Source organism: Sorex fumeus, unplaced genomic scaffold (assembly GCF_029834395.1).
Source record: "Sorex fumeus unplaced genomic scaffold, SorFum_2.1 ptg000044l, whole genome shotgun sequence".
Taxonomy (NCBI): domain Eukaryota; kingdom Metazoa; phylum Chordata; class Mammalia; order Eulipotyphla; family Soricidae; genus Sorex; species Sorex fumeus.
In genome coordinates this window covers 70,764,304-70,787,367 of record NW_026606101.1, presented here as the reverse complement: position 1 = coordinate 70,787,367, position 23,064 = coordinate 70,764,304, and the positions used below count along the sequence as shown (strand labels likewise).

Genomic DNA, 23,064 nt, shown 5'->3' with positions numbered 1-23,064 from the left:
TTGAGGGCGCTGTTTCTGTTTGTCTCTCTTCCCGCAGACCTTTTCACAGATGCTGCCGAGACGGAAAAAATGGCCAGAAGCCTCGAAGATTCTGAAGGCGTTTATTTTGTCCCTTCTTTCAGTGGATTGCAGGTATCTAAGAAAGGGGAGGAGTGAGGGAGGGAAGGAGGGAAGAAAAAGAGAGGGAGGAAGGAAAGAAGGGAGGGACGGAGGGAGGAAACAGAAAGAGGGAGGAAGAGGAAGGAAGGGAGGGAGGGAGGAAGAAAAGAAGGAAGGAAGGGAAGGAAGGCAGGCAGGCAGGCAGGCAGGCAGGCAGGAAGGAAGGAAGGAAGGAAGGAAGGAAGGAAGGAAGGAGAAAACAAGGAGGGAGGAAGTAAAGGAAGGAAGGGAGGGAAGGAGGGAGGGAGGGAGGGAGGGAGGGAGGGAGGGAGGGAGGGAGGAAGAAAAGAAGGAAAGGAAGGAAGGAGGGAGGGAAGGAAGGAGGGAAGGAGGGAGGGAAGGGAAGGAAGGAAGGAAGGAAGGAAGGAAGGAAGGAAGGAGAAAACAAGGAGGGAAGGAGGGAGGAAGTAAAGGAAGGAAGGGAGGGAGGGAGGGAGGGAAGGGAGGGAGGAAAAGAAAAGAGAGAAGGATTGTGAACACCTTGAGTGGTTCGTCCTGGTGACACCCAGGATTCCGTGTCTTGACCCTCGTGGCTGGCAGTGGACCCTGAACAGCACTGACGGGAGAGGAGCACTGTGGGGCGGAGATGCCAGCTGTGTCCCGGTGCTTCCCCACTCGCTGCCCAGTGCTGCCTCCTGGTGCTCAGTGCTCCTGTCCTCTTCCTCTTCCGGGTGAAAGGGCATGAGCCTGAGGCTGCTTTCCTTGCCCCCAGGGAGGCAGGCGGGGAGGGGGTGCCTCGCCCTCTGCCAGGCCTAGGTGGGGTTCTTGGAAGGAGTCGTTTCTTTCAGGGAACAAAAGTCCCAGTGTCCTGCGTGGCACCGGTTGGGTAGCTAGCCCTCGTCCTTGTCACTTGTTTGCGATTTGGTCCCACCTGATCAAGCGCCGCTTCCCTGCGTGGACCTGCTTTGCCCCCAGCGGACCAAAGCATGGTCACGACTGTTGAAGGAAGTCTGACTGTTCAGTGGTATGGACACCCCGAGAGGCTGTGCCAGCTGCCCCCGGAGGGAGGGGAGCCCCCGGCTTCCTCACCAGTTGTCTCTGGAGACTGTCCTGTCACAGCTGACACCTGCCACTGGAGGGGCAGGGACTGTGCAGCCTCTGCAAACAGTCCAGGAAAATAAACACGTTAGATAGCAAATCAGATGGCACGCGGGGCAGGGCAGAGATTCCGGGTTACAGCGGTGAGGCTCTTGCCAATGTTATCCCCAGCTCCTCATCGAGGTCCCCCCGCATGGCCAGGAGTGACCCCCCCGAGGGCAGGTCCAGGAGTAAGCTCTGAGCCTGCCAGGTGTGGCCCCCAAACCTAAAATTAATCAGATAAATCATCATTTTAGGGGGGAAAGGCCAGGGGCAAAGGACAGCTTTTCATTTTCCTGTGCTCAAAAACCCAGGCTGTTCCTCACTGGTTATCTGGAAGAGCTTCTAGGACTTTCCGGAACTATCCAGAAGCCTTCTTCTGGGGCGTGCTCCGACCGAAGGGCCAGCCAAGGCCTGCATGTGCCCACCAGCCTTGCTTGAGCCCTGATACAAAGATGCCTCATCGTCCGCCCAACGTGGGGTGACGGTGACGCATGGGATGCCCGGGCCCTCCTTGGGCTGTGTCTAGGCCGTGGGCCTGGCCCGGACGCAGCACGAGGCGCGTCTCATCTCGTGCTCTAGGCGCCCGTCAACGACCCCTGTGCCTGCGCCTCCTTCATGGGCCTGAAGCCGTCCACCAGCAAGTACCACCTGGTGCGGGCCATCCTGGAGTCCATCGCCTTCAGGTACGGGCAGCCGGGCCTGCGTCCACGCCATTGGTTTCATTCACACAACATTATCCTGTCATCAGTTGCTGGTTTTCCAACCGTCTTCTCTTCCTCTCCCCGCCGGCCCCGTTTAATAGATCCGGTACCCCCAAAAACTACCGCCTGAGAATCAAATGATGATTGTTCAAGAGTTCAATTTCTTAAGCATAAATGACTCCCAATCTGACAGACCCGAGATGTGGCTCCTCAGGAGAGCACTGGGGCTGGAGCAATAGGACAGCGGGAAAGGCATTTGCTTTGCATGCAGCCGACCTGGGTTCGATTCCCAGCATCCCATATGGTCCCCCGAGCACCGTCAGGAGTGACTCCTGAGTGCAGAGCCAGGAGAAACCCCTGTGCATCGCTTGGTGTGACCAAAAACGAAAAAAGAGAACAAAATGCAGGAGAGCACTCTCTTGGCATGTCCATCCCCGGCACCGCATAAAAGCAATGGCAACTCAAGAAAAGCCCAAGTGTCGTACTTGGGACTTCGAAATAAAATTTTTGTTTCCTTATTCCTGAGAGAGGAGTCCCACGAATAATGTTGGTCATACCCAGATTCAGTCGTCAGAATTTTGCGTTAGGTCTGTTTTGCAGTGGCCTTTGGTTAGGGGGTGAGAGTTAAATTTAAGAACCTGGGGGCAGGAGATCTTAACGGTGGGTAGGACCCATGCCCAGCATACACTTAGCCTAATTTGGTCCCAGCATCACCAGGTAAGCCCCTGAGCACTGCTGAGTACAGCCCTAGGGACCCCAATAATACTACGGGGACCCAGATATCCCCAGAGGTCTCCAGTAATGCTGGGTAGCCCAGTGTCCCCAGCACCCCAGGGCCTGGCACAGAGCCAGCCGCCTGGTGAGAGGGGTCGGTCGTGAACACCGGCTCAGAAGATCTAAAAGAAGTAAACAAATCAAATTGAATTTCTTTTTTTTTTTAAAGACTGTGGCTGATATGAATATGATGGGACCTTTGTAATGTTTAAAATAAAAATAACGTCTCACGTGATCGTTTTTATATTTGACGCATTCAGTTAGATGGGAGTCCGTGGCATATGAGTGACTGTCTATTGTCTGGAGTCGGGCTGTAAATTTTTATTTGTTGGAATAGTGATAGGTCAAATTTAGTTCTGAATAAAAAGGGACACACACGGGTTCTGTGACCGACGGGTTCAGTCAACTTGGTCCCTCTCCTTAACGTTTTCCTCTGGCCCATTTTCTAAATACATAAATAAAATCAGCAGTTTTCATTATTCTAGCTGGAGAGAAATGGAATGATGAGGGAGCAGCCTGCTCTTCACGCAGACACATTCCGCTCGTCTCGTCTCTCTGCGTCTTCGCCTATTTCTCCCCTGGAGACGCCCCTGTCTCCTCTTAAACACTCGCTTCTCTCGCTTTCTCCTTTCACATCTTTCTAAATACAGGGGGTTGGGATTGGGTTTTTTTGTTGTTGTTTCACCAAAAAAATTTTTTTCTCTAAATCATTTTCTTTTTTTTTCTTCTTTTTAACTAGAAACAAACAGTTGTACGAAGTGATGCAGAAAGAGATCCGTATCCCTGTGACAAAAATCCGGTATGTGCCTTCCCGGGACCCTCGCTTAGGGCAAGATCGCCTGCCATTGGCGTGTTCATTCTGGTGATTAGTCACAATTTCAGAGAGAGCTCGTGTCAAGGGCTGGAGCCCTAGTACAGCAGGGAGGGCGTTTGCCTATCACGCATCCGACCCAGGTTCTATCCCCGACATTCCATATGGTCCCCGAGAACCACCAGGAGTGATCCCTGAGTGCAGAAATAGAGCCAGGAGTAACCCCTGAGCATCGCCATGTGACCCCCCCCCCCAAAAAAGTGTCAAACTTCTCTGCAACAAAACTCCTGCTTAGAGCTTTTAAGGGGAGAGTACAGGGCTTGGGGCATCTGCCTCACGTGTGACTTAACCATTTACTCCGTGGCACTGAGCACCACCAGAGCGCCACTAGAGGGACCCACAAGCACAAGAGCTGGGAGTAGCCCCCAGCACCATGGGTGTGACCCAACCCCCCTACACCAAAATCAAAATTACTTGGTTTTAAGAATTTAGGGGGGCTGGAGTGATAGCAAAGCGGGTAGGTCGTTTGCCTTGCACGTGGCCAACCCGGGTTCGATTCCCAGCATCCCATATAGTCCCCCAAGTACCGCCAGGATTAATTCCTGAGTGCAGAGTTAGGATTAAGCCCTGTGCATCGCCAGGTGTGACCAAAAAGCAAAAATAAATAAATAAAAAGAATTTAGGGGGGATGGGGGCGGAGCGATAGTACAGCAGGTAGGGCGTTTGCCTTGCATGCGGCTGACCCAGGTTCAATTCCCAGCATCCCATATGGTCTCCAGCACCGCCAGGAGTAATTCCTGAGTGCAGAGCCAGGAGTAACTTGTGAGCATTGCTGGATGTGACCCGAAAAGAAAAAAAAAAAAAAGAACTTCAGGAAGGAAAGTTAGTTTGAGTTAAAGTAGAACTGTATGGGCACCCAGGCTAAGCCTTTACTGTCTCTTTTGGGCGTGCGTGCTATCCTTTGGGCATGGAACCCTCAAATTTTCTAGGTTAGAATGCCGACGTTAATTTTCATCATCTGCTTTTGCTCGCTTGGCCAGCTTGGGGCTTTGTCCCCAGGTAAGCAGGACAGCAGCAGCCCACAGGGCTGGGGAGAGAAGCTTCAAGGTGCCTCATCAGAGCCTCTCACTTAGCTGTGCCTTTTGCCACCCCCAGCAGTGCTCAGCGCTTGCCCCTGGCTCCATGCTCAGGGATCACTCTTGGCGATGCTCCAGGGACCCTGCGTCATGCCAGGGAGTGGACCGGGTCTCCCATATGTCAGGCAAGAGCCTTCATCCCTGGGCTCTCTCGCTGACCCTCGTCAGGCCACACTGAGCTGCCAGAGCCGGGGGACAGGGTGGGTGCCAGAAGCGCAAGGCCCTGAGTGCAACTTCTGACCATGTGGAACACACACACACACACACACACACACTCACGCACTCATACACACACTCACACACTCACACACTCACACACACACTCACACACTCTCACACACACACTCACACATACTCTCACACACATTCACATACACAATCACACACACACTCTCATACACACACTCATACACACACTCACACACACACACTCACACCCCTCAGCACTTCTTTGGGGCCCTGGTGACCCCCCCCCCCCGCCCCATCCCACTGCTCACGTGGACTAAATTTCTCAGGGGATGGTCCTTGACCCCAGCACCCTACCAGGTTTGACTGTTGTTTCATGTTTTTCAATTAAATGAGAAGTAAAATCGAGGCCCTGAAATCAGCGCTCCCCCTCGAATAAGAGATCTCGCCAGGTTTATGCTTCTGTGACTCAATCTGTCCCCCGGGTCCTGCTCCCCACAGGGCGGACGGGGGCGTGTGTAAGAACAGCTTCATCATGCAGATGACCTCCGACCTCATCAACCAGGCGATCGACAGGCCCGTCCAGGTGGACATGTCCTGCCGCGGGGCCGCCAGCCTGGCCGGCCTAGCTGTGGGTACGTATGGATTTCACAGACGGGAGCACTCCCGGCCCGAGTCTCCCAGCCACGCACCAGGATCCATGGAGCTTGGGCGGAAGGCCAGGGGGCGCTCTATAAAGCAGGGAGGGCCGTGGCTTACCCCCGACAGCCCCTCTCTGGGCGTCAGCTGCTCCTCCTCCGTCCTTCTCTCCTGCCCTTCCTCACCCATTGCCCCAACTCTGCTCTGGGACCTGCCGCCTGGCCAAGCACAGTTTAAGAGCTGTAGAGCCACAAGCCATGGGCGTCCCCGGTGGGACCCGAGCGCGAGTTCAGCAGGAGGGCGCCTGCCTTGCATGCACACGGCTGACCCGAGTTTGATCCCCCCGCATCCCACGCGGTTCCCCGAATTTGCCAGGAGTGATCCCTGGGTGCAGAGCCAGGAGTGAGCCCTGAGCACCAGGGTGTGCAACAGAAACGGAGGGAGTGTGCGCCCAGTCCAGCTAGCAGGTGGCTGAGGAGCCCCAGAGGAGGAACGTGTGCCTGGGCTTGGAAGGGTGCGAGAGGAGGGGGTGGGGTGGCTGAACACGGCTCAGCTCCATGGAGCCATGAAGGGGGCCAGAGGCACGGGCGGGGGGACAGCACTTGCCTTACACCAGGCAGCCCCCCCCCCCATGCATTTGTTTTTGTGTGTTTGGTTGGGGTTTTTTAGGGTTTGGTTTTGGTTCACACCCATTGATGCTTAGCGGTTCCTCCTGGTTCTGCAGTCGGGAATTATTCCTGGCAGTGCTTGGGGGACCATGTGGGATGCCGGGGATGGAACAGGGGTCAGCCTCGTGCAGGGCAAACGCCCCACCCACTGTGCTGTGGCTCCGGCGGCCCAGTTTGTTTGTTTCGGGGGGCACACCTGGAGGTGCTCAGGGCTCGCTCTCTGCCCTGTGCCTCAGGGATCACTCCTGGTGCTGCTCCGGGGGTGCTGTGTGGAGTTGGGGGTTGAACCTGAGTTTGCCGTCTACAAGCGCCTCGAACCTTGTGCTCGCTCTCTGGCTTCCAGACTCCAGTTTCCTTCCCAGCTCACTTGTTTCCCCCCACCCCAATCTGCTTTGTAGAGCTGTGGGGATCCCCAGCAGCCCAGGGCTTAGCATTCAACATGGGGAGGGCAGGCCTCTGAGTCTGGTGGAAAAACCCCCAACCTCCCTGAAAAAAAGATACAAATCCCGAAAGCATGGAAGCTTGGTAAGGTCGATTCAACCTTCGCAGTAGCCCCGGCCGTCTATTAATTTTTAACAAAATGGAAATGATTTCTACCCGTTGTTCATTGATTGTTTCATTCAACCTGGAAAAAGAAAGAACTTTCTCTAAAGAGTCCTCCCCGCTGCATAACACAGTTAACTAAATTTTCTTGTGGGTTTTCATGCTAGTACATTTACTTTGGTGGGTTTTTGTTCCAACGATTTAACATGACTGATGGGACATGTCAGAGTCGACCTGGGGAAATTGCTAGTGTGTGAGCAGCTCCTGCAAGTTGAATAGATTAAGCTGATAATTACAGCAAGTCATCAGGTTCACCTTAATATTCTTTATACACTTCCCAAATTGTTTCCAATCTTTCACTGTAGAAGAATTGGTGCACAGCTGGGAACACAGCCAAATAACATACAAAAAAGGAATTAGGGCCAGAGAGATAGTACAGTGGTTAGCTCCGCTGGGTGTGGCCACATACCCCTCCCCCACAAAAAGGGGCTACGTGTGTCAGATTTTTTCCAACGTGCAAATGCCATGAACCACAAACATGGAGGTTGTTCTTGAGTTCACCAGGGCTTGTTTCATTATATCATAATTAATGCCATTTTCTTCAGTACAGAGAATTAGAGAGTGCTTCACCCTTGCCAAAAAAAAAAAAAAAAGCTCTGAATTTCTGGTTGATTTGTGAATTGTTTTTTCCTCTCTGTGATTTGAGACTTGAAGACTGTGTACATCCTTTCAAATTTGCCCAGCCCCTGGCTAGTTCTTATCCGTGTTGAATAAATTGACTTTTTTAAAAATGCAAGTCTTAAATTTTTAACAGTATAGGATATATACTTAAAATCCTTATGCTGTAAGGGTTTTAAGAGCACAATTACTTTCACAACTAGATTTATTTCTGAGTTTTATGCCTATAAAAAAGTGTTCAATCTCTTTAAAGCTTTCCTAAATTAATATGTTTAAATATAGATGTCTGAATAGCCAAAATGCTGACTGTGTTAAAAGAGTGTGACCTAACAGAAAATCATGGAAAAAAAAATCTCTGAACTTTATATGTCAGGTTTATTGGCATCAGAGCACACGGCTCTGAAAACAACTTGTTAGCACTTGAGGCTAGGTAGAAGGTGCCAACCTCATTATTAAGACACCACCTCTCTCTCAGGCCACTTATAGTCTTAGTTAAAACATGCTTGCTCTTGGCTTTTTATTCCAAATCAAGTACAAAGCTCAGCACAGTTTGAACCATAATATTATCTTGCTCTTGCGTTCACATCACGAGCATGAAATTCAGTGGTTTGAAAAAGAATCTACTTCTTCTTGTTCTTTTTTTTCTTCTTCTTCTTCTTTTTTGGGTCGGGTCACACCTAGCAATGCCCAGGGGTGACTCCTGGCTCTGCACTCAGGAATTACTCCTGGCGGTGCTCAGGGGACCATATGGGGTGCTGGGAATCGAACCCGGCTCGGCCACATGCAAGGCAAACGCCCTACCCGCTGTGCTATCACTTCGGCCCCTACTTCTTCATTTTAATCTTCAAATTTTACACGTGAGTTTCGAAACTCAAGATATGAGGCAGAATCTTTGTTTTTGTTTCTGTTTTCTGAAAATACACACGCTTGTTTGTTGAAGTCTTAATAGCAAGTCATGAAAGTGAGTGAGGAGAGGTAAGATTGGTGTCAGAATGATGCCCCCCATAGTTAGAGACCCAGAGAATTTTTTTTTCCTGGCCTGTTTATTTCTTGGGAGAAGGAGTCAAAGAAAATATGAGATTGTGTTTTCGATAACCATCGCTTGCCTCCATGCTGGCTCACCTAAGTGTGCTGGATAAGCTTTATGGACTCATTATTCGCCCACATATTTGGTTGACTATTTTTTTCCCTCCGTAGGGTTTTGGAGTGATAAGGAGGAACTAAAGAAACTGAGGCAGAGTGAGATGGTTTTCAAGCCACAGAAGAAATGGCAGGACTATGAAATTAGTATGGAAAACTGGGTGAAGGCAGTGAAACGCTCCATGAATTGGTATAACAAGACCTAGAGTCCAGCCAGATGGGACCCCACCCCCCGGTGGCCAGAGGATGGGCCGCACAGAGGTGCAAAGCTGGGGACCAACCAATACGACGGTGACAGAGAACCGGAAGTCTACAGGGAGCTTCGCAAATAGGGGGAAGAAGCCGTGCTCGTTGGTGAAACTGAAACGAAGCAACGTCACCTTTTTTTTTTCAAAACCGAATCCAGTCGGGTGCTCAGGAAGCAATACCTCACTCAGAACTTTTTATTTGTGCAGAAAATTCCCAATGATGTGAGCCATTTCCAGCCACTGGGGCGGCTCCTTGTGGGTCCTCCTTTTTGTTCCCAGGACCCTGACGTCACGCACATGGTCATTCTCCACCTCTCCAGTACTCAGCCAAGCACCAGGCACATGGTGCTCTAGAAGAAGGGGCAAAGTACTCCTTTCATTGCTCCGTTTAAGTGCAATCACTTCAAATCCCAGCAGCCAAAAGGGGGGGAACGAGCCAGGAAAGGTGGCGTTTTGGAACGTGTTCTGGTTAAAGTCATAAGGGTTTCATGCTGGGTCCAAGTCTGAGCTTGGTTCTCTCAGCTCGGTGTGTCTTGGTTGTCTTTCCTTTCTGGCCTGAAGACACTGCCTTCGTCTTTTAAGGGACTCTGAGCGTCCAGGATGAAAATCCCTAACGGTGCTGGAAAAGGCCGTTGCCTCTCAAGGAGCAAGAACACCACCCTTTCCTGCATGAGCCGCAGCTCCTTCAGCTCCTTTCAGCGTCCTCATTTCCTGGGAAGTGCCCGCCAGACATGCCATCTCACCCTGGCGTTTCTTGGACACTGAGCCTTTTGCACAAACGCCTCGCCTTTGTGAAGTGCCTCACTGACAGCCTGGCAGGCGTCACTGCTGATCTGAGCAGCGCCTTTGTGGGGGGGGGGGGCTCCTCACCCACGTGTCTTTCTGGCCGTTTGTCCATCCTCCTGGGCTCTGCCGTGCACTGGGGATGGAGCAGGAACCGAGTCACTGAGCCCCGGGCCCAGCGGGCGGACCGGACTTCACTGCTCCAACTCCATCTTAGCAAACTGAAAGGATCTTCCTCGATTAGTATGTTCTTGAAATTTCCTTCTATTTCTTTAATTTCGGGGGACCTCGCAGGCAGTGATCAGGAGGTCCCCGGCCCAAGGATGCGGGGCTGCTTGGGCCACCGTGATGCCAGGAGACCCAGACTGCCCCCTGGGATGCTGGGGGTCCCCAGTTCTGTGTCCTCACTGCTGTGTCCTCTCCCAGACCTTGGGGTTTTTATTATGATGGAAACATAGTAGCCAATAATTGGTACCATTAACTTCCCCAGTGGAAGAGCTCTTTTTGATTCAGGAAAGGTGTTTTGTGTCCTGGAAATTAATCTGATCCCTTCTGTTGATAATTTCTTACTCGATTTTTCATTCTATTTCTCACAGCTTTTTTCTTTAAAAAAGAAAAAAAAAGACTCACTTGAGATACACAGTTACAAAATTGTTCGCTATTGGGTTTCAGTCATACAATATTCCAACACCCGTCCCTTCACCAGTGGATATTTCCCACCACCTGTGTCCCCAGTTTCCTCCCACCACCCCGCTCTCCCCCTCCCCCTCCCCCTCCCCCTCTCCCTTGCTGGCCTCATGGTTTGCAGTACAGGTATGAAGGTTATCAGGCGTATCGCTTTGCCTCCTGTCAGCGTGCAGTTCTTGTCTGACAGCCTTTTTGCAAAGCTCAGTTGGCAGTTGGGTTTCCCTCCCAAAGGCACGAACGAGAAAGGGCTCGGCCGCTGCTCACCTCCTGGTGATTCTGCTTCTCAGCCTGACTGAAATGATTCTGTCTTCTCTTCGGACATTCTGCACTGTGATACTGTTGCTATGTGAGAGTTCCTTCATTCACTTCCCTTCCACACACTGCATCATCGTGAAACCACAGAATAAAGACTAAATCTGGCTTAGGTGAGGTAGGAGATCAGCTCTGGATATCTCTTCTTGGAATTAAGCGTTTCTTCAAAAATCAGTGGTTAATTTTTTTTATTCTGTCAAGAGTTTATTATTTTTTTTTAACTCACGCAGGGACACGCCTTCAGCGCTGTCCCCGATGGTGCTTAAGGAACCACATCCCAGCCCTGGAAGTTACTCTTTGATCTCTCAGTATGTGTGACTGTTCTTAGTGATACTGTCATAGTTGACCTAAGTTCGAAGAATGTTTTCACATTTCCTTGTATCATCATAGAGATAGTTTTTGAATCAGAATCAATGAAGCCAACTACTTGAGCCTTTGCATCTTTCAGATTTATTCCTCCCTTGTATGTTGACTTTTTTCTTTTTCTGTTTTTGTGCCCCACCCAGAGGTGCTCAGGGATTACTCCTAGCTTTGTGCTCAGGAATCCCTCCTGACAGGGCTTGGGGCGGCAAACATATGCAATGCTGGGGAGTGAACCTGGGCTGGCCTCACGCAAGGCAAACATCCTGCCCGCTGTCCTCGCTCTACGACTCTCTGCTGACATTTGAAGCTTTAAAACTCTGTACTAGTATTTCTCACTCTGTCTTTTTTAGGAGACATTTCTCATAGATTCCTCCTTCGGGCAATGCTAATTGCTCTTCTGTCCTTACTGGTTTTTAAATGTTTTGTTTGGGGGCCACACCAGCAGTGCTCAGGAGTACCTGGCTGTGCACTCGGAATTACTCCTGGTGGTACTTGGGGGAATCATACGGGATGCTGGAGATTGAATCAGGGTTGGCCTTGTGCAAGGCAAAATGTCCTCCCTGTCATCCTGTCGGTCTGGCCCCTTGAAATTTCTTGTCAGTGTCTGTTGCCGTGTTATGTTGTCGTGACGTGGCTTTTCAGCTACAGCACTATTCCCATTTTGGAGCAAATTACTTCTTTCTTTTTCTTTTTTTTTTGCTTTTTGGGTCACGCCTGGCAATGCTCAGGGGTTACTCCTGGCTCTGCACTCAGGAATTACTCCTGACGGTGCTCGGGGGACCATGTGGGATGCCAGGGATCACACCCGGGTTGACCACGTGCGAGGCAAACACCCTTCCTGCTATAATATCACTCAGGCCCCTGGAGCAGATACTTCTTTTGGGGCACTGTGCCAGCGATCTGGGCATTTGCATGGTTTTCAGGTAACGACCAGGAATTCTCCCCAAGCTGTGATTGTCAGGCGTGTCTCCTGGGGGCCAAGGACGCAGCTGATAGCCGGGCACCTGCCTTGCAAGTGTGCGGACCCGGGCTCCCTCGTCAAGAGAGAAAGACTAAAAAGAAACACACGTCCCAACACTGCCCAGGGCGTCCTGCTAGGTTAGCCTCGGTCCCAGGGAGGGGCAGATGCTTTGCATGCGGGAGGCTCCCCCCAGCTCCGCCTGGACCCCCAAAGCTCCCTAAATACTTCAGTGGGAGCAGCCCCTGAGCACTTCCTGCTGTGCCCCCCCCCCAACAAAACAACGCGACAACAACTGTCCTGTGTTCAAACCACTGCTGCGGACAAGACTCCGTGACTCCAGAGTGTCTGTCGGGGTCCTTCGCCCCCCTCATCTCAAGGTGTGGTTGCTACCTCGAACCGAGTTGCATCTTTATTCCGCGTCTGCTTGGCTCCTGAATGGGATTTTACGAAAAGTCGTGGGGAGCAGTCTTGACGCCAGCTCAGGAGTTGGTGGGAAAGACTTTACCCTTCAGAGAGGCGGCAAGCTGGCCCCTGGGTTCCTCGTAGGATGCTTGGGGCATCCCGTTGGTAGACCAGAAGGCTGAAATGCCCTTGGGAAAAGGACGATCACATTTCTCAGGCAGATTAGCATGTCCAGCCAACCCGGATTATATTCTGGAACACATGAAGTATGGCTCCGAGTTACTTGTCAGAACAGGTCACCCTGAGCTGGGAGGTGGCTCCGAGGGCAGGAGCCTTACTATCAGGGGGGCCCCAGCTCCCCACCCTAACGCTACTGACCCCAGCGGCCCTGGGCTGACCAGTCTGAATCCTCCAAACCTGCACAGCCAGACTGAGTCCTGAGACCCCCCAGGGGCCCCGGACACTACTGAGGAGCACCCCCAACCCAAATAATTTAAAAAGCGGGTTACCTCCAAGGAAGGTACGTGGCAGGTCATGCAGAATTGCATGGGCATTTTGAAGTTGGGGCATCTCTTGGCCATAAATGTCCTGGCACCAGCATCTGTTCTGGGATCAGCCATGTTCCCACCACATGCCCTGAGGACGGGAGGAGGGGGGTGCGGGTGGGGGGTCGATAGAGGCAGGAACCCACAGAATCCAGAGAATCGCTGAGATTCTCTTCATTCCGTTTCCACTGTCTCTCTCTCTCTCTCTCTCACACACACACACACACACACACATACACCATACACCATACACTTGTTTTATTAGAGTCAAGAAGGCTCCATCTGCATGTGTTTCTGTTACTTAGAACAGACTTGATTCCAGGGGTGCACGGACCTTGTCGTTCCAGGAACTGCCTGGCTGGTGACCCGAGTTGGGCCCCCCAGCCCCGACGGTCCACCCTCTCTGCCCCAGCATTAGTTCCCCACAGTTCTCCCCAGGTTCGGAGGGAGCCCCTGGGAGAGGTGTGTGACTCACCACGTTTCCCCAGCTGGACGCTGTGGTGCTGGTTGTCCTGTGGCGCTCCCTGTGCCCTCTCTCCCCTGCTGTGTCTGTTCGTGCCCTCTGCCCGTTGGCTGACTGAGCCGTTGGCTCAAGGGCCCTTGGTGTTTCATGAGCCAGACATGCCCAGGTACCTGGCCTTCTTAGCCATTTAAAAAGCAATCAGCCTTGGACTTTCCAGATCTTTCCAGGAGACATGTGTAGATGCTCTTGATGATTTTGTGTTTATGGGGGCTCAGCAAACAGCCCGTATTTTCCTTCTCTTTTTTTTTTTCTTTTTGGGTCACACCCAACGATGCACAGGGCTTACTCCTGGCTTTGCACTCAGGAATTACTCCTGGCAGTGCTTGGGGAACCATATGGGATGCTGGGAATCGAACCCCGGTCAGCCGCATGCAAGGCAAATGCCCTCCCCGCTATGCTATCGCTCTGGTCCCCAATCTGTGTTTTTCTGCCATTGTTACCTGAAGGACCAGTGCCAATCCTGTGGAATAGCAAAGAAAACCTCACAGGCCCCAGCTTCAGATGCTAAGTGGAGCATCCAAATTCAGAGTTTGTACTGAGATATCAGCATCCTTCTAATTGTTTGATGTAAGCGGATTTGCGCTACTATTTCAAAAACGATTTTGTAGGATATTATTCCAAAAATCATCTGCCTGTGTTAGCAGCTTTGGATTGCAAGTACAGGCCTCCATGAACTCACCATCTTACTCCCTTCATCTCCCTTGCCAATGTCATGGTTTCATTCAACAGTCCTGGAGAACTGCATGAGCTATTGTGAAAGATCTGGAAGTGTATTTTTTTATTTGTATGTAAACTTGCCCTTTATACCTTTTTTGTCTGCTGTAACTTTGGGATATGTTTTTCAGCTTTACCTGAAAATTATTTAATAACATTTTCTGATCTGTTTTTGCACATGGAATCACAGAAAAATAAGTATATAGTAACGAATACTACTGTGTTGATTCAAGATAAATTTGAGCTTGCTGTGGGCCGAAGAAAGATTCTGTGTAACCACGCCTTTTAAAATCCTGGTCAAGCTGCTGTGTCTCTGTTCTGTATTTGTTGAACTGTGGGAATTACTGGAGAAGCAGGTTCATTCTTCGTGGTAAAAGATGATGGCACTTGTTATGAAGATAGCCTGCGTTTTCAAAATACTCAGATTTTAAATAACTGAAGGAAAGGTATTTAAAATACTAGCGGGATAGTATCAGCCTAGCACTGTTTAAAAAAATCCCTTCTGAAACTTACGCGCTGAGATTGTTCGGAAAATGACAGTGATTGGTTGATCTAGATATAGTAGGTATTAAAGTCATTTTTTAAACTTAAGAGTCTCCATTCATTTCTTCTGTTTTACATGTCATACCGAGTGACATCCCTGTCGCAGGAGATTCAGTCAAACCGTCTGGACTCTGGGCCCTGCGGCCTGTTCCTCCTCAAGCAACATCCTGCAAAAGGATGAGGAGGAGGGGGTGGGGGGAGCAAGGAGGGGTGTCTGGTGGTTCAGAGTGGTCGTGGTCGTTAGCCTAATGGAGAGGATAAGGTAGGGGAGGGAAATCTTAGAGACTTCTGAAATTTATCACACCATAGCAATCTTCTTAAAGAAGCTAAAATTCCAGGGGGGAAATGGGAATGACAGTCACGGCCCTTCTCTCTTTTTCTTTGGCTATTTGGAAAAAAGGACCACACTCTTATGAAGTGGGAATCATAAGACAAACCCTTCAGATTGAATACGGCCCTTCTCCACCACGGCCACCATGCAGACAGGAGTATTAGCCAGCCCTGTGGCCTCCAAACAGCACAAAGCGTTGTCTCCCGTATAATCCTGTCAGCTTGTCACCAAAGCGTCTCAAACTGAAAAGACCAGGGGCTGGAGCGATAGCACAGTGGGTAGTGTGTTTGCCTTGTACGCAGTCAACCTGGGTTCGATTCCCAGCATCCCATATGGTTCCCTGAGCACCCCCAGAAGTAATTCCTGAGTGCAGAGTCAGGAGTAACCCCTGTGCATCACCCAAAAAGAAAGGAAAAAAAAAAAAGAAAAGACCAGCCAAACTGGGTTGGATTCCCGGCATCCCAGATGGCTCCCCGAGCCCCTCCAAAAGTGATCCCTGACGCAGACCCAGGAGTCAGGCCTGCGCACTGCTGGTAAGGCCCAAAACTGAAAGAAAAAAAAAATACCTAAAAGAGGCACCACATATGTGCCACCTTCCCAGGCCCCACCAGGAGTGGCCCCTGAGCACAGAGCCAGGAGTTAGCCCATGTATTTGCTTTTCTGCCTTGAAGCTTCTGGTGGGGCAGAAGAGGCTGGCCCTGGGTGGGTTTGCAGTCCAGCTGAGGGAGCAAGGAAACCTTACGCCATGCTTGCCCCGGGTGAATTTATAGACCCCACTGTGAATAAAACCATCCTATTCTCCGGAGGGAGACTTTGACAGCAAAGGATTCAGTGTATCTGCCCTTAAGACCAACAGAAACGAGAACCACACACAGTTGTCTCCTGACAATAAATCCACTGTTATTATTTTAATTATTATTTTAATTATTTTATTTATTAACATATGCCTCAGAGACCTGGGCCCTATGTAAACAGGATGAGAATGCTATTCAGGTCTCCCAAAGAGGAATCGAAAGAGCTATGCTTGGAATATCACGTTTCACTCAAATGAGAGAAAGAATCCGGAGTTCTGACATCCGTCGACGATCAAGAATCAGGGATGCTGTCTCATTTGCCAAGGTGTCAAAAATCAGATGGGCTGGTCACGTAATGAGATTTAAAGACGACCGCTGGACTAGAGCTGTTACTGACTGGATTCCACGGGATGTCAAAAGACCGCGTGGCCGCCCACCTACCAGATGGTCAGACTTCTTCGTCAAGATCATGAACGATCGGTTTGAGGCCCTTCATGTTCCCGGAGCGAACAGATGCCATTGGGCCACACTAGCACGCGACGGACAAATGGAGACGTTACTAGTGCCCACTCAAGCAAATGGATGATTAACGCGAAGTCAAGTGATTCAAGTGATATTATTATTTGTTGCGGGGGGGGGGGGGGGGAAGGATTTGGTTTTGGAGATATCCCCGGCCCTGCTCAGGCTTATTCCTGGCTCTGTGCCCTACTCATTAAGCTCTCCAGCCCCTAAATCCATTATCTTTTTTTTTTCTTTTTGGTGCACACCCGTCAATGCACAGGGCTCTGCACTCAGGAATTACTCCTGGTGGTGCTTGGGGGACCATATGGGATGCTGGGACTTAAACCCGGGTCAGCCACGTGCAAGGCAAATGCCCTACCCACCGTACTATCGCTCCAGCCCCAAGTCCACTCATTATCTTACGGCAATATTACCTGTGCGGAAAGTCATCAAATTATTATTTACTTTAAATATGTATAGTTTTGTTGCGTGTTCATTTCACCTCAACCCAAGGAGGAAAACAAGTCCTTCTACTGAAATAGCTTGTTGGGACCTATTTAGCCAGAATGTTTTATTTTCAGAAAAACAAAGATTTTATTTATTTATTTTAGAAAAGCAAAGTTTTAAGTCTTCCAGATATACCGAATCAGAGTTATTGTGTTTCTTTGGTTAAAGAAGAATAATAATAAGATTCCCTTCACTCCTTTGTGTTTTTAACTTAAAGTGATTTTAGACTTGAAGAAAAGTTGTGAAAATAGCATGCCGCTTTCTCCCAGCTTATGAAGTGATCGTGTCCTGGAACCATTTTGCAATGATTAAAACCAGGAAATTCACAGCAATCAGGTATCATGACCTGACCTGCAGACCTCTTCTGAATTTTGTTCATTTTCCAACTAAATACCCCCTCTCTGCTCCGGGATTCAGTCCGGGGTTCCCTGTGGTACTTTATCTCCGCGCATCCCGCGTCTCCCGTGGGACAGACCCTCAGCCTGTCACTTATCATCTTGACTCATTTTCCTTTGTCCCCCAACTCCACTCCCTGGTCTGGCTGGGGCGCTTGGCGGTCTCCGTGCTCCCGGGAGGGTGCTGCAGCCACACGCGTCCCCACCAGGGGTCGCACTTTCCAGCCATGTGGCTGACACACGTGGCTGAAGGCAGCACTATACGTGGAGTCCCTGAAACCAAACACCAGGCCCAAGCAACAGCACCGTTGGGGTGCGCCCAGTACAGGGGTGCAGCCCCAGGGGTGGAATTCAGGCTGCACGTTTGGCCCAGCAGGCCCTGCGCTAGCCATATGGACCCCCAGGTCCTGTCCTGCCAGTGATGATTTTAAGGTTCCTGGCAGTTAGAGCCGGCCTCTCTACCTGGCTGGCCCTGGTGGAGTCTTGTAGTCAAGTGCTGCTTTTTTGGGTTTTGTTTATTTGGGGTTTGGTGGCCTGGGTGGTATTCGGGCTCACACACGGGCTACGGGGAACCGTAAGGGATGCCTGGGAGGCAAGTGCCTACCCACTGCACCCTCACTCCAGGCCCTAGTGTTAAGGTTCTGAGCTTTAGTTAAGAACCCGCAGCTGTTGAAGCGTTCAGAATAAGAGAAGGAACACATGGAGGGTGCGGGATCCCGGAGGAAAAGAAAAAAGAAAAAACAGATTCCAAAAAGAGCCGAGAGCACCGGAAAGTTCCAGATGGAGTAGGCGCCGCATCCCGCCTCCCCCAGATGGAACCCTGGTGACCAGAAGCCTCTACAAACACAGCTCGAGTATGCGGGAATGAGGACTTTTTTTCAAAACCGCGCGGCCGCTTACAAATACAAATACAGAAGCCTCTACAAACACAGCTCTCTCTATATACAAAGTGATCAATGAGAAGTAAACCACCCAATCTTTCTCCCTGAAAATCAGAGTTAAGATTGGAGCATGGCCACAGCCCCAGAAACACAAGGACTTAATGCAGAAACCAGCAGCTTAGAGCAGAAAAGTGAACGGACGATGAGTTAACCCAGGCCATCATTTCTGCCCAGAGGGGAAAGGGTGTTGCCCCATTCGCCCTCTCTTCTCTGGAAAGAAGGATGGCGGCCGCATGGGAGCCTTGTGGACAGCAGGTATGAGCCGGGGGTGTGGGGGGCGACTAAAACTTCACGAGAAGGGGGGCATTCTGGTCCGTCCTTCACGCCCTACCGAGGTCAACAGTTGCCCCCCACGAGCGGCTCCCCAGCACGGCCACAGTCCCAGAAGCACAAGGACTTAATGCAGAACCCGGCAGCTTGGAGCAGAAAAGTGAAAGGACTATGCGTTAATCCAGGCCATCAAGTCTGCCGGAGGGGAAAGGGTGTTGCCCCATTCGCCCTCTCTTCTCTGGAAAGAAGGATGGCGGCCGCATGGGAGCCATGTGGACAGCAGGTATGAGCCGGGGGTGTGGGGGCGACTAAAACCTCATGGGAAGGGGGGCGTTCTGGTCCGTCCTTCACGCCCTACCGAGGTCACCAGTTGCCCCCCACGAGCGGCTCTCCAGCACGGCCATAGCCCCAGAAGCACAAGGGCTTAATGCAGAACCCAGCAGCTTGGAGCAGAAAAGTGAAAGGACTATGCGTTAATCCAGGCAATCATTTCTGCCCAGAGGGGAAAGGGTGTTGCTCCCTTCCGCCCTCCTCCCTCTGGAAAGAAAGATGGCGGCCACATGGGAGCCTTGTGGACAGCAGGTATGAGCCGGGGGTGTGGGGGCGACTAAAACCTCATGGGAAGAGGGGCGTTCTGGTCCGTCCTTCACGCCCTACCGAGGTCACCAGTTGCCCCCCACGAGCGGCTCCCCAGCACGGCCACAGTCCCAGAAGCACAAGGACTTAATGCAGAACCCGGCAGCTTGGAGCAGAAAAGTGAAAGGACTATGCGTTAATCCAGGCCATCAAGTCTGCCGGAGGGGAAAGGGTGTTGCCCCATTCGCCCTCTCTTCTCTGGAAAGAAGGATGGCGGCCGCATGGGAGCCTTGTGGACAGCAGGTATGAGCCGGGGGTGTGGGGGCGACTAAAACCTCATGGGAAGGGGGGCGTTCCGGTCCGTCCTTCACGCCCTACCGAGGTCACCAGTTGCCCCCCACGAGCGGCTCTCCAGCACGGCCACAGCCCCAGAAGCACAAGGGCTTAATGCAGAACCCAGCAGCTTGGAGCAGAAAAGTGAAAGGACTATGCGTTAATCCAGGCAATCATTTCTGCCCAGAGGGGAAAGGGTGTTGCTCCCTTCCGCCCTCCTCCCTCTGGAAAGAAAGATGGCGGCCACATGGGAGCTTTGTGGACAGCAGGTATGAGCCGGGGGTGTGGGGGCGACTAAAACCTCATGGGAAGGGGGGCGTTCTGGTCCGTCCTTCACGCCCTACCGAGGTCACCAGTCACCCCTCACGAGCGGCTCTCCAGCACGGCCACGGCCCCAGAAGCACAAGGACTTAATGCAGAACCCAGCAGTTTGGAGCAGAAAAGTGAACGGACTATGCATTGATCCAGGCCATCAAGTCTGCCGGAGGGGAAAGGGTGTTGCCCCATTCGCCCTCTCCTCTCTGGAAAGAAAGATGGAGGCCACATGGGAACCTTGTGGACAGCAGGTATGAGCCGGGAGTGTGGGGGCGACTAAAACCTCATGGGAAGGGGGGCGGTTCGGTCCGCCCTTCATGCCCTACCGAGGCCACCAGTTGCCCCCACGAGCGGCTCTCCAGCACGGCCACAGCCCCAGAAGCACAATGACCTAATGCAGAACCCAGCAGCTTGGAGCAGAAAAGTGAAAGGACTATGCGTTAATCCAGGCAATCATTTCTGCCCAGAGGGGAAAGGGTGTTGCTCCCTTCCGCTCTCCTCCCTCTGGAAAGAAAGATGGCGGCCACATGGGAGCCTTGTGGACAGCAGGTATGAGCCGGGGGTGTGGGGGCGACTAAAACCTCATGGGAAGGGGGGCGTTCTGGTCCGTCCTTCACGCCCTACCGAGGTCACCAGTTGCCCCCCGCGAGCGGCTCTCCAGCACGGCCACGGCCCCAGAAGCACAAGGACTTAATGCAGAACCCAGCAGCTTGGAGCAGAAAAGTGAACAGACTATGCATTGATCCAGGCCATCAAGTCTGCCGGAGGGGAAAGGGTGTTGCCCCATTCGCCCTCTCCTCTCTGGAAAGAAAGATGGCGGCCACATGGGAGCCTTGTGGACAGCAGGTATGAGCCGGGAGTGTGGGGGCGACTAAAACCTCATGGGAAGGGGGGCGTTTCGGTGCGCCCTTCACGCTCTACCGAGGCCACTGGTTGCCGCCCGCGAGCGGCTCTCCAGCATGGCCAGGACTCCAGAACACAGAAACCAATTTCTTAACTATCTGACTTTCAGTAGAAATACTTCCAGGGTCAATAGGTAAAAGAGCAGAAATCCAAAACCAACATTTAATTCTTGAACCCAGCCGTAGAAAGCAAATCACTTCACAATGCTTTTTCAACATGTCTGATTTGGGGGGGGGGTAAACTCTAAATAATAGTGGTGAATCTTTTATTGAAACAATGAATCTAATCAAAGCAGATAGAGTGTTAACTAGAATTCATCTGCCTCACAGGGACGGGGAGGGGTGGGGGGTGGGGTTTTATTGGGGTTCTTCATGGTAAAAAATCACTTAATCACTGGAATTGTCGTACCATATTTGATAGGGTTCAAATATGGTAACACCTACAAGGGTGATTAGAGGCCACCCCAAAAGCCTCTATACCTCTCGGAAAGACTGGCAAGCTACCGAGAGTATTCCGCCCGCACGGAAGAGCCTGGCAAGCTATCCGCTGTGTATTCGATATGCCAAAACCAGTAACTACAACTGGTCTCATTCACCTGACCCTGAAGGCTTCACCGACATGGCAGCACTGAGAAGGATGAGAAAGGAGAGGCCGACAAAATCTCAAGGCCGACCTAGGCTGCCACAACGAAGGAAGACAAAAATGATCGTCTGTACTTTCAATGCACGTACGCTAGCATCAGATGCATCCATCGAGGACCTGATGGTACAAGCGCGAATGATCAAGTACGACATCATTGGTCTGACCGAGACAAGAAGGCACGAATCTCACCATGCTGTTTTCGACACCGGAGAAGAATTGATCCTCGGAACATGCGATAAAAGAGGTGTTGGAGGTGTCGGTGTCCTTGTCAACACAAACTTGGCCAAGAGCATTGATTCATTTGAATGCCTAACAACCCGAATCGGACTTTTACATTTGAATAGATGTGGCTCACTGCCTGCAGTTTCTATCTTCGTTGTCTACGCACCAACATCTCATTATGATGAAAGAGAAATCGAGAAGTTCTACATGGAGCTAGAGAAGTTCTATAAAGAAGACCACACCGTCTACAAGATCATTGTGGGTGATTTTAATGCCAAGATAGGACCGAGAAGATCAGCTGAAGAACTTCACATCGGGACCCATGGCCTAGAATGGAACAAACAGGGTGAGAGACTGTCTGAGTTCATCATGTCAACCAAGACCATTCATGGTAACTCACAGTTCCAGAAGGCAGAATCTAAACGATGGACATGGGAGTCTCCCGGTGGACGATTCCACAACGAAATAGACCACATCATATTCAATCGACGGTTTTGCCTGACTGATGTCGCTGTTGTCCCAAAATTTCAAACGGGATCGGACCACCGTCTCCTTCGTGCAAAATTCTACTTCACAGAGCGGGGAGAAAGGGCTGCAAAGTTCAAAAAGAGAACTCCCAGAATGACCACCAACTGGGAACTCTTTGGTACTATTGCGGCAACATGGGAAGATGCCATTGTTGACAACATTGACGAGGAATACGATCGACTGGTTCAGCACCTCCATGAATGTGCGAGGAACGCCAAGAGAGAGATAGCCACAAAAAGTCGCCTATCTTCGAAAACTCTTGAGCTAATTCGCCAGCGTGGTTTGGCGCATGCCTCAGGCAACCGCAAGCGAACGTCCGAGCTTGCAAAGCAGTGCAGAGATGCGATCAAGGAAGACCTCAAAGAGAGAAGAGCAGAAGTACTGATAGATGCGGCAGAAGCCGGGAAAAGTATTCGTAACGCCCGCCTGTCCTTCGCCAACTATAAGACCAAGATGACTGCCCTCCGACGTCCTGATGGATCCATCACATCCTCCAGAACGGCAATGGAGAAGATTATCCATGACTTCTACTCAAATCTCTTCGATAGCCATGTCCACTTGCCGACATACCAAATTCCACAGGATGGGTATGTCGTTCCTAACGTTCTCCCTTCCGAAATCCGACACGCCATTTCGTTGGTAAAGAAGCAAACAGCACCCGGTCCAGACAAGGTCAGACCTGAACACCTGAAGAACCTGCCGTCAGTACTCATCAATACACTGGCTCGGCTCTTCACTCGCTACCTGTCTGAATGCAAGGTTCCGTCCCAATGGAAAACCAGCAGGACCGTACTACTGTTCAAGAAGGGAGACATCCATGACATTGGCAACTATCGCCCGATCTGCCTATTGTCTGTCATCTACAAGCTGTTCACTCGAGTCATCCTGAATAGGATTGGCAGAACACTAGATGAAGGACAACCATGCGAGCAAGCAGGGTTCCGCAAAGGATTCAGCACCATCGACCATATCCACACGGTAACCAAGCTCATTGAGGTTTCTCGGGAGTTCAAGATGCCGCTCTGCTTAACGTTCATTGATTTAAAGAAGGCCTTTGATTCTGTTGAGACGGAAGCGGTCATTGAAGCCCTAGCCAATCAGGGCATTCAAGCCCAATACATCAGGATCCTCCGTGAGCTGTATTGCGGATTCACTACCAGGATCTCACCATTCTACAAAGAAGTGATCGTTGATGTCAAGAGAGGGGTGC

At 51.1% G+C, this 23,064-nt stretch overlaps 1 protein-coding gene across 1 annotated transcript in view; it reads left to right on the top strand.

Annotated features, from left to right (window-relative positions):
• GK5 (glycerol kinase 5) overlaps positions 1 to 14,644 on the top strand; it is a 66,281-nt gene extending 51,637 nt beyond the window's left edge. Inside the window, exons 12-16 of the mRNA XM_056122071.1 lie at positions 38 to 132; positions 1,819 to 1,922; positions 3,454 to 3,513; positions 5,349 to 5,482; positions 8,573 to 14,644. Of these exons, the coding sequence (XP_055978046.1) occupies positions 38 to 132; positions 1,819 to 1,922; positions 3,454 to 3,513; positions 5,349 to 5,482; positions 8,573 to 8,721 (542 nt within the window). The 3' untranslated portion in view covers positions 8,722 to 14,644. The remainder of the gene's footprint in view (positions 1 to 37; positions 133 to 1,818; positions 1,923 to 3,453; positions 3,514 to 5,348; positions 5,483 to 8,572) is intronic.
• Positions 14,645 to 23,064: the final 8,420 nt, after the last annotated feature.